Source organism: Schistocerca gregaria, chromosome 1, assembly GCF_023897955.1.
Source record: "Schistocerca gregaria isolate iqSchGreg1 chromosome 1, iqSchGreg1.2, whole genome shotgun sequence".
Classification (NCBI taxonomy): domain Eukaryota; kingdom Metazoa; phylum Arthropoda; class Insecta; order Orthoptera; family Acrididae; genus Schistocerca; species Schistocerca gregaria.
Window position 1 is genome coordinate 355595046 of NC_064920.1, and position 12382 is coordinate 355607427.

The 12382-nt window shown below is 33.0% G+C and overlaps 1 protein-coding gene across 1 annotated transcript in view; it reads right to left on the minus strand.

Moving 5' to 3' along the window:
• Positions 1 to 1141: 1141 nt before the first annotated feature.
• LOC126345588 (mitochondrial folate transporter/carrier) overlaps positions 1142 to 12382 on the minus strand; it is a 53821-nt gene continuing 42580 nt past the window's right edge. The window contains exon 6 of the mRNA XM_050002113.1: positions 1142 to 3642. Coding sequence (XP_049858070.1) covers positions 3501 to 3642 — 142 coding nt within the window. The 3' untranslated portion in view covers positions 1142 to 3500. The remainder of the gene's footprint in view (positions 3643 to 12382) is intronic.

Sequence of the window (12382 nt, forward strand, 5' to 3'; positions counted from 1 at the left end):
CAGTCACAAATGTTCCTTCATCAGGTACAACAAAAGAAGCATTAGATAGAGAAATATCGAAGGCAATGGCACTTAACAATAATTGCCTTATTCTGTTTTTTTAGATATATGAGGGCAGGATGGCCATAAAAATATACCAGGCCCCTTACTAGAGGAAATGTTTTCAGACAGTCCTGACTCAACATGGCAGTAAGTATATGTAACATATTACACAGAACTAAAAGTGACCAAATACATTTCATTAATCCTCTCTGGAAATTAACAAATGTCCTGATGATCCAAAGCACATTTTTTGGGGTGTTTCCACATTTTTTGCCCAACCCTTGTATGACCAGGCGATACCTGCCACAGATTTTCACTAACTGTACCATATCTTCAGCAATGGTAATATGCATGCTTGATGTCCACAGTTCCAGTACTGCCGTCTAATTTGAACTATTACACATACTTTTCACCTCACCCAATATGAATGTTGGAATTTGCCGCCAGCTTAAGTGAACATAGAGGCCTCCTAAAACTCTGTGTACATTATACTTTGCATCTCTTTGCAATAGAAAAACATTTCTCATCTGAAATCCTACAAACCATAATTTGACAAACTGCCTGTTGGCTTCTGTCTTATTTTTCGGTCTACATTTTTTTGATGATTTTTCTGACATTTCGACTACGCTGGCTAGCTTCAGAAAAATCGTCAAATGTCTGCTGAAGTAACTGAGACAGAAGCCAACATCCACAAGTAGCCATGAAAGCCTCAACAATTTTAAGCTATTATTTCCTCAAATTTCTTCACCCAGTGTAAGTGTCCAATTTAACTAGTGAGTAAATGCCACAAGGTTGAATAAAGTCTGAAAACGAATTACATGCCTCTTAAAGGGAGCAGTTGTTTTTATCTACTACACCTGCACTTCTGTCATCATACTGAATGAAATTCCTGTTTCACCAATACTGAAAATATTTTAGACCAGAATCTGGGTAGGTTACTATCAAGTTTTACATACCAAATGTTTGCATTCAGTTTGTATAATAGCAGTACATTCTTCAATAATGTACTAGTTTCCTGTGAAGGAATTTAGAGTATAGAAGTAAACTTGAAAATTTTACACTATGGACAACAGTAAAATTAAATAAATTACACACAAAATTAAATACACATAATTTATTTGTGGAAACCTTTTGGACATTTACTACATTAAGCACTACAGTTTAAAAATGATTCCAATGGACTAGAAAAGTCAGTAAATACAACAATAATATTTAGACAAAACAAGTACAAGGAGATGCTGGCAAGTTCTATATCATATGACAAATTTTACTCAGAAATGTGTTCTTCCCCAAACATTTATAATACTAAAAACCCAATTCTTTCTCAAACGTTAATAGCAAGACTAATTCCAACACAATGAACAAAATTTTGGGTAGACTACTCCCAAGGAATTTCTATAATACACAAAAATACTTTACTCAAAAACAGCACACAATGTGATCAGTTATATAAATGAGATTCCCAATACCAATGTTTTTGAACTACTATTATATGCTAACTGAACTACTGTACAAATTACTGTTTGGCTAAAGAATAAATAAATAAAAACACAAATATCCTGAACCATCACACTCAGTACCTTAAAATTACAATCAGCTAATATTTTAATAACACTCCACTTATATGGTATATACTACAGTATAATGAAAGTAAGAAGTGTTGTACTTATTTGTAAATTAAAGCACAACATAATCAATTCAAGAGGTGAGGTGGAAGAGAAATTAACAATTTCTATTAAGATTTAAAAAATACTTCAGGTGCTTCTAAGACGCAGGTTTGGGAATCTGATGCAACATATAGAGCTCACCAAGGATTTCTAAAGTGTCAAATTCTCAGTGCAGCTGATCAGCAGCATTGAAACTGCACTCACAGCACGACTAACATATCACTAGAAGCCAAGGGCAATGTCAACCTAACTCTGTATAATCTGGATTTATTACCATTGCCCATTTCCAGTTTTGGCACTGTGATTTACTGATTTTGCTGTATGAGCTTCAAGATTGGGTATAACATGTTGGATAATATTGGTAAATTTTACAATTTCAATCCACCCCCTACTGACTTAACTTTTATCCATGCTGGCTTTGACAGTCATTGCATTCAGATCTCCTCAAAAGTCAGTGAGTATAAAAGGTGTTTTTGTACCACTTAAATTCAGTAATTTCAACTCTGCAATAGCTATTAAAAAAAAAAAAGAAAAAAAAAAAAAAAAAAGAAAGTGACATTCGCAAACCCTTCATAAAGTGTTTAGACGACTGTTGAAATATTTGCACTAAACAGATTTGGAACATAAACAATGAATTTTTAAACTTTAACAATGTATTGAGTAATGTGGCCCCTGTACAGAGGCTCATTTCTCTAGTGATGCCAATCAGGGCTCAGGCAAACTATTGAGATGTGTATTTTTAGAAGAGAGGTTCTTTTAAGGAAGAATTGGATACAATATTAGAAACCATGGTAACCATTTTGCATGGATTCTTACCTAATATTCAAACATTCAGAAGCCAGACTAATAAACAACACAGAATAAATATATATTTCTCATTGATGTAGGTAGACCAATTGAAAGAATGATAAATTTTACTCTTGTCACATTGAATTCAGCTTTCATTTCATATTGACTTAAAAAAGGTATTGTTCTTCAGTATTGACTCAGTTCTATCGGTATTAGTTTTAATAGTATGAAGAATTTGTGCATCTTAAGCAAACTTTTGAAACTACATTTATCAAACTGCAATTAGTCTCACTGCTAGATTCTTTTCTGTGTATTTAATTCCCTACAACACCTATGAAATTCCTGCCAAATGTCAAGGTTTTCTCTACTAAAATTGTTGTTCATGAAACTTGTAGCACCTACAGCCTTAACTCTTTTGCAGGATCTAATCAAGGAAATACACATGCACTGGCATCACGACACCATTATTGTGATATAATCAGACTACAGATTGTTTCTTATAAATTAAGTACTTGACAGCATCCCCTCTTAACAGTTTGTCATTACAGGAATCATGTCATTATTGTATAGTCAAAGAGATAAAATCTAAGTAATTCTCAGGCAGAATCTGGATTTTACAACACAATGTTAGCAGTATTAATTACCTGAAACTAAATGACAAGAATGATGTTTTGAAATTACAATATTTTATTACTGCGTTTGATCTCTGTGAAACAAATTCACACTGATCAACATATTATAATGTACACAATCACAGCCATAGCAATATTAATCCATATTATTAAAAACTCACATTACTAGATTTTATTAATGTGTCCTATCAATCAAATTTACATTCTCAGTAGCCACTAAACTGCTTATTCATAGGATCTTTTCATAAATTAAAGTGAACATTTTAAATGCTCCGAGGAACAACTTTTAAAGCTTAACAATTTCATAGTTTGTAGATTTCACTGCAAGGAATGTTGGTAACTCTTCTGGGTCATTCATTGTCTAATTTTCTTAAAGGCTGGTTGGTTCACGTCTGAAGCTTAGCAAGAAATACGACACATTCTCATATACAACGAAGGTGATCATTGTTGCTGGTGTTACACGAGTCAAGTTAACACTCAACCCTTTGTAAAAACCCCGTACACCCTCATACCTGAAATGGAACCCAGAAAAGATAACTATCAATGTTAAAATATAACAGTATTATCTATTCTGCAGAATAACCCAGAAGACTAACATCATAATGGCCAAATGCATAGATTTCATCACTACGACACAAATTTTAAAAAAATTGTATTTACATTAGCTCAAGTATTATCTCCAAATAATTTAAATACATGCAAAAATTAAAGGATGAACACTCACTCAATCCTACCTGCTGTTACTTATGCCATCCTCTCGATGGCTACAGTATGTTAAAATATCAGATGACAAATTCAGTATTCATCTAACACATACCACATCATGCCGCACCTGAGCAGCGTATGACAAGCTTACTTTTTTTGGTTCTTCCGATCCCCTATAAAGCGCACGCACACACACACACACACACACACACACACACACACACACACACACACACACACACACACACACACACACACGCTGGATTGAAGGCATCCTCTTGGTTGCTGATAAGATACTGTGTGAATTTCCTGAACACTGGGGGTTCTGCTGTACTTATTTCACATACTTACCAGACACACAGTACAGCTACAGTGTATTTTTTTACTGGATCCAGCACTATTTTTTTTAAGTGTGACCATAAAATGTAGTCTTTCTACTGTCTCCAGATATCCATAAGATATTTGCCATTGTTTTATTTTGATTAAGTAAAACAAGTATTTTAACTGAATATTAGGTATTGATGAAGGCCATGAAGTTTTGTATGAAAGTAATAAAAACAATTCACTCTCCTTGACATCCTTTTTCAGGCAACACATTACACCATTAAGATGAAAAGGACCAAACCACAGAGTACTGCATGCACTCAACTTTAGAATGCTGCATTTGATTATTAACTGACTAACCCAGCAACAATGTTGGAACTAAAATCTTTTGTCCCCTCTTACTACTAAAATTTTCAATATTTTCCATTACAATGATATTTATGTCCTTTCATTATGTTTCAGTCATTGTAAAGCTGGCAGTAGAGTTCTTCGTGTGTAATTTATTTATTTTCCAGGCTTTTTACGAACAGTTATGTTTATTCTTCTTTGGTCTGAAATTTTCATCTACCTTCGAAATTTAATGCTTGTTGAAACTATAAAATACACAATTTATTATTGATGAACTACAGTTACTTTCAACACTATCTTTCAGGATGACATTTACCAATTTTCCCTACTTTCATACTTTTACTCTGTTTCCCTCTTCTTTTTGTATGGAAAGGTAAGGTTTTATAACCAGAAGAGATTCATTTCTTTCTAAACCATGCTAACTACATGTATTACATTTTTGATTACTTTTTGATCAAGTAAATTAAACTACTGGAAACGTATTATCTGAAGTATCATTATTGGTAACAGTACTGTGAACTAAGCAGTGGAGACTGGTAAAGCAAGAGCAGAATGTACAGTACGGAAGGCTCAATATAGCACACCACAACATACTTCATGATGCTTATGGCACAATTTAGAGTTTACTAATAATGCTGATTTACAGTATTGTCAAATAGTACGTGTGGTAGTTGCAGAGTACAAAAAGTGCATTTGTAAGTGAGGGTTAATGTCCGCAATGTTCTGGAATACTATGTATTTACAACCCCGCCCCCCCTCCCCTCTCTCTCAACAATTACAAATTTTCTCCGTGCACAAATTCCAGAGACTTAACAGCACAAATCCAGATAGCTATATATGAATTTTAAATATAATTACATTATAAACCAATACACTCAAAGCCGGCCCTTAATAGTTATGGATATTCGAACAAACACAAAGTTAATTTTGTTTTTTTAACTATCCAATCACGATCATGAAATTGAAGTGGGTAAGACAAGTTTTTATTAATGCACATCATTTCCACAAGACCGTTTATATAGTTTTCCAATTATCAAAATTTACTATAACAACAATGTCGTTATAAAAGTGAACTACTATTACACCATATATGAGTACCCCAAACACTAGCTGTTTCTTTCTTGGTTCACATTTTCAAACCATCCACACTGCTGTTCACTGTTCTGTATGTGTTTCCATTTTTTTTAAAAAAAAATAGAACAGCTACCACCTGAGCTATAATTATTTAGAAATAAATATAAATGCAGAAAATTTTCCATTTCATTTGTTTCATGAAAATGCAAACCTCTGATTAAAAATGCCAACTGTGTCACTATTATTCTTGCCTTCTTTCATGGGTACACTATGACCATTGGCACTGATATAATCAAAGCACACTTTCTGCAAGAACGATATGTCAATGTGGAAAAACTTTGTTCTAGCCACATCATACACCACAATGTATTTATCTTCAGACAAGACCACACTATAAAGTCTTGTTACTGGTAATTGCCAGTGAAGTAAATAGTTGCCTATCATTCTGCAGTTTATGGTTTCAAACCCAGATGAGGTCAGCAACTTGATGAAAAAATATTATGGAAGTAAGTTCCCCATTCATTTTCTGGTAACACACGTTCATCATAGTTGAGTACTACACTCAACAAAATGACAAATGTAAAATGTGTTTTCATGTTAATAACACACACCATGATTTGTTGATATGGTTGTTTCCTTATGTGAAGTATTTCAAGAACAAGGAAAATAAACAGTACCCTATGCTTCAACGAAGCACTAACCATATCAAGGAATGGAGTGCAGCTGCACCATTAGAAATGAAATTACTACACACATAAAAACAAACCAAAAATTATACTTGGTATTAAAGAACTTGTCAAAACTGCTGCATTATCTGGAAGTCTAAATGCTCTTAAGCAGCTTATATGTGAAGTATAGAAAGGAAGGTGCAGCTCATACAATATGTGGAGTGGAATGATCAACTTACATAAATTTCTGAAGCAGCATTTTACATAGTTTTCACCCATATATCAATTTTCTTTAGTATAACCTGTACCTTGACTCCATTTATGAGATGTAAAAATTCTATTTTTGCAAAAAAATTTAGAACACACCAACACCAAAGACAAGATACTGCAAAAAATCTTTTCATTTAGAAAAGAGCATTTATTTTCCATCATCAGCACAGTTAGTTTATCTACTGCCAGTATGTTCTCTTATTGTTGTAATGAAAGTTCTAGCTGCTTTACATAACATACAGCATTTTATGGACTTTTCAGAAATAAGTATCATATAAAAATGACAATTGCGATATTCTAGGCATCAGTAAGCACTATTTATTACAATGAGGATATTATTCCCTGCATTGTGAAACACAAGAAAAAAAAAAAAAAATTTTATTACGGAGAACTTTAACAGCAAATATTCAGATATTACATATATATCACAATTAACAGGAATCAAAGTATGTTCTCCAAAACAATGTTTCTAAAGAAATAAAATGATATACTTCTATTTAAGTACATAGAATTTTAGAACCAAAAACTATTGCTTTTGAATGTTTTATGTACAGATCCAGCTTGCTAAATTAACAAATTAAACTTACAATTCATGGACACATCATGAAACAATATTATGCACATGAGATTCTCCAAATCATAAACAAAAATATTCGCCTTTACTCAATCCACGAGAAATTTTACTAGGAAATGTGCAGTTCAGTGAGGAATAGAAGCTACTCCCCCTCCTACACACACACACACACACACACACACACACACACACACACACACACTTTTTTAGAAATGCACTGAGAGATCCATTTAAAATAACTGGTGAAATTACTTCAAACTATATACAAACCTTGAACCTGCAAGGCTTTTATTTACAAACAAAATAATTTTTTTCCAGATTCATAAATATTAACAAAGAAGTGGTATTTGACAACTAAGCAACAAAAGAAATTAATACCAAGCCAGGAATGGTTCAATACTATATAGTTACAACATGATGTTAAGGAACAACTCATTTTAAACATGCATTAAATAATTTTATTTGCTTTATTTTTATAAATATGCACCATCCCCATACCTCCAAGCAACATGTATTCACAGAGAACATATGCAGATCTGTACACAAATTTGTGTTATGTGACTTATCACAATGCCACTATGAGGATAAGGTCTGATGAATTATTACCTACTGAAATTTCAGACTCACTGCTAATGAAAACAGATCAGGGATTTGCTTGCTTAGAGTTCATGTACACTGTTATTAGTTTACAACTAATTAATACATAATGCTAAAAATGAGAAAAATTAAGTATACAATTACATACGTGCTTCCTGTACAAAGAAACTCAAGTTACAACAAAATTTAAAAAGTGCAACTTTCTGATGCTATGAAGACAATTTGCACGACTATATAATGGGCCAGTTTATCTGTTGGCAGACTCAAGAGTTCCATCTTGAGACAAATAATCATAACTGAACTACACTTTCTGATCATAATGCAAAACTTCACTTCATTATTATGAAACAATATAAAGTCATCTCTGAATTATGGAACCCATACATTAGAGCGAATGTTGTTCCAATTAAATACCTTAATGTAATTATTATGAGCACAATGTAAGTGTAACAAAAATTCCTTCCTTTGGTGTGTAACCAGTAAGTGTCCATATCAATTCAAACATCAGGAGAGATTTAACATCTGAAAAATCCAGACTCAAAAGAAAATGCTGAATACTTGTCCTGGGAACAAATGTTCCACCTCTTTTTAGGGTGATAAAAATAAGGACAAGGCAAATGGAAACAGGCAGGCATGGGGGTTACTTACGAATTCTTCCAGAATCCAGATGTCATGTATTGCATAAACATCGATTGGACTGTGTGCATTTTATTGATCATCATCATCATCATCATCATCATCATCATCATACGCACAGTTCTCATCTTCCATGAGAAACATCAAGATTACACACATTTGTGTGTATCCATTTGAAGTTTTTCAAAAATGATAATTACTTAAAATTTTGCTTCCTATACCTCTAACATTAACAGAAATAGTTAAAACTGGGGTTCTACAGTGATGATCAGATCAATAACCAATTGATATTCAGTTTCACTTTTGACGGTATACATCTTTAAGAGCAACACACTGCCTTTGATCACTAGTAACAAATTTTAAATTCTACAAATGATTTTCATGTTTTGTATTTATCACATTTAACTTTAATCCCATTGTATGAAACATTTGCAGCAAGCTCCCAATTATCCAGTTTGCTGGTTACCAATACATAGCTAGGGATTTTTGGAGTGGAAAGAAAGGCTTGTTTCATTAGAACAAATATTTTCATTACGAATACACTATGATGCATGTGACTTTTTTGTTACGCACCTGAAGGCATAGAAATGCCTTTACCAGGTAGAAGAACACACAGGGCAGAATTCATTTTACTATACCAATATCCGATTCTCCTTGAAATGATGAGAGAAAGAAGTTCATGTTCAGTTTTCAGTGAACATCATTTAAATAAAACAGTAAGCTTTCAAATAAATATGTCATGTTTTGCAAATATAATAAATAGCAGCTCCCAGCAAAATAATATATTTTGGATTATCTGATTTTTTGTTTATCTGTGCAGTGTCACATTCTTGCTAACCAGGGTAATTGCGGGCGTGCTGTAGTTTTCAGTTGACAAAAAGTTCGAAACTGCACTGTAAATATTGTTAATTTTATTACTCTGATTTCTAGCACTATAGAAATGATATGGATGACCAGATTTTGTAATGAACTTCTATTGCAAATGAAGACTTAATCAATTAATTGTACATAACAACAAAACCCTTAGTCTTACCAAGAATATAGCAGAGCCTAGTGGCTTTTGGAAGGAATTTTATGCAACATACCTCTGAAAAATTGTATGCATAAAAAATATCCAATGCATTATTACAACAATACAGAATACAAACTTCTCATTTTTATTGTACTTTTAACAGTCTCTTAATAGATTGCTCAAAACAAAAACTAAGAAAAAGAATGTAATAGTATATCATGCAACAAAATAAGTTTGCAACCCTATTACAATTAAGTAGGGTGACTTAACTTACTTTATTTTAACATATTTTGAAATTTTTTTTCCTGTTTTTCTTTTTATATAGAGAGATATCTATTTATTTCAATGTACCAGCAAAGTCAAACAAACAAAAAAAGTCCCAGCAGTGATATCAAGATCACTGACTTCTACCTGCAGAAGTACTTTCAGTTCTTGCAATTTACTTTAACTCAAATTTTAATGTGCACAAATTTACAAGGTAACTACAGCATCGAAGTCTCATGCAATGAATAAAGTTATAATTTAATTAATGCGGTAGTTAACATGAGAAGCTGGTGTTGATTCAAAAAGTGATTACAAACATAATCAATGCATCAGTTTAAAGTATACATTTCTCAATATTCTCAATATCTAAGGCAACAGTACGGTCACAATTTTTCCTTCTCACATCTGAATGTACCTATGTGTTATATAATTACTTGTAATCAAGATTCACTTGGAAGAGTATTAACATACACCATCTTAGTTGCTGGAAAAATGATTACTTTACAATAATGAAGATGTGTCAAAAATCTTGTGTTACTGACGATTTTGGCAGAAAATGCAACAGATTACTTATAGTGGCACAGTTTTGTGTCCATAAACTGACAAGAATTACAAAATTTGCTACAAATTACATCCCTGGTGGATCCACATATACATACTACTACATAATACACCATCACTTAATACACTGACTGTTGTAATAATCTCAAACTGTACTCTGTTGATGTGAGAATTCAAGTAGTTTTTATAGTATGTGGGATATCATAAATAGTAGAATACTAACAAAATGATAATCTGTAATATTTTAATTATTCCATCCTGGATTTTTTATTGTTTGAAAACACAATCAGTCCTAACTTTGTTTGAAGATATTTTATTCCAGCTGTTCATATATGCCCAATTTAGATTAATGCAATTCTACTGTTGTAGGTAACAATAATGAAGCACCTGTACAAGTTCAGTTTATGTTTATTCAGCCTCCCTACATATTGTCATGATGGTCTTAAATGCATAGGGAACTGGTGTCTTGCTTTCATTTAACAGCAATAAGAAAAGTCCCCAAACACACACACACACACACACACACACACACACACACACACACACACACACACACACACACACACACACACACACCTCTGCCTAACACAATAGGTCTTTGATGGTAGTGTTCCATGGAACTAGGGGCAATTACTTCTAAGATGGAGGAATTTGACTATCATCTTTACAAATCTGTATCCGAATAAATACCTGAAGAATAAAACAAGTACAGTTCATTAAACAAAGCTACTGTGTTTTGCTAAGTATGGAAAATACGAGGAGCAGTATAAAATCATTTTTGTATCCATCTTCTGTTTGTTAGTTCCACAGTTAATGCTGCTCCACAACTTATTTGACAAAGTATATTTAAATATACACACTGCTACAGAGTTGATAAAATTCATTATGGTGTGACAGAAATAGTTGTCTTTTACTTAACAGAAGACATACAGGAAAGGGTATCATCAGAAAATATAAACATGAAACTAGTTCACAGACCTTTTGCATCAAGCAACAATTGAAGCTTTGTTGTTATGTTACACGTGTCACATACAAATAAAACCAGTATAAAAATATGATGGCAATACACAATGTTGATACTGCAAATATCTATTTACTTCACCACTTTGTCACAGCCTATTTGCCCAAACAACCACACAAACCGCAGTCCCCAAAGATGTAGTTTGTAAGAAACTAAACAAAATAGCAAAATATGTGTTGAATCAGTAAAAGTGATAACTACTTATTTCCCTTTTTGTTTTTACAAAATAACAATATCTTGATATACAGGCAGGCCTTCACTTCATAATTTACAGTTAAGTGATCAACTTTCTGTTCTTAGTTAAATATTTTATAATCACTCAGCATTTCATTAGCAATATGAATAATCAATATTCCATACACCACAAGGTAAGATCACTGACATGTGTAATAGCTCATGTGTGTTACCCAAGAAAAAAGGAAGAAATATTAATAATTAACAATTCCTCCTCTTGTAGCTAATGTTCTCAGGAGTGTTCCAGTCAGCAAATCTGCCTGACAAAGTAAAAGTCTAATTGACTTTTCTGACTGAAGCAGAGTTATTACTCAAGGTTAAGAAATCTTTAATAATTTAACTGACCCAAAAGAACACATATTTTCAGAATTATCAAATCACTTCATTCATAACAGTAAAAAATTTCCCCATTTTGGCTAGCTACCTTATCACGATCACTGCTCTATTATTCAAGCAGCTTCTGTCATGCTCACAAAGCTAACTGGATGCCACTTCAGTTTTTTATTAGAACAATTTGTGGTGCTCATGGAGAATTTCACCTGGGACCTATAAATCAGTGGACAAGAACTAATCACTTCACCACAGTGAGGTTTCAATTGGCTTTTCTGCGAACAGATTTAAGCTTGCAAAAATGCACCACATATACAGGTCGAACAAAGACATCAATATCACATTAATGGTGATATTAAAGATGTCCAAACTTACTGCTGTGAAAGAGTAGGATCATTTATAATGTACACAGAAATGGGCAGCTCCAAGTCATGTTTAACTGTCATATCTACTTTATAATCAGCAAATAAATCTTTCTTATAATTTTTGGGTGTGGAACTGGATCCAGTCAACATCCTACCATGAAATTTTGGCCCAGACACATCCGGCCTTCTTCACATGATTTAGACAACTACTGAATAGCCCATGTGTAGCCAACAGTAAGTACATCGAATCTCAAGCATGCGGAACATGC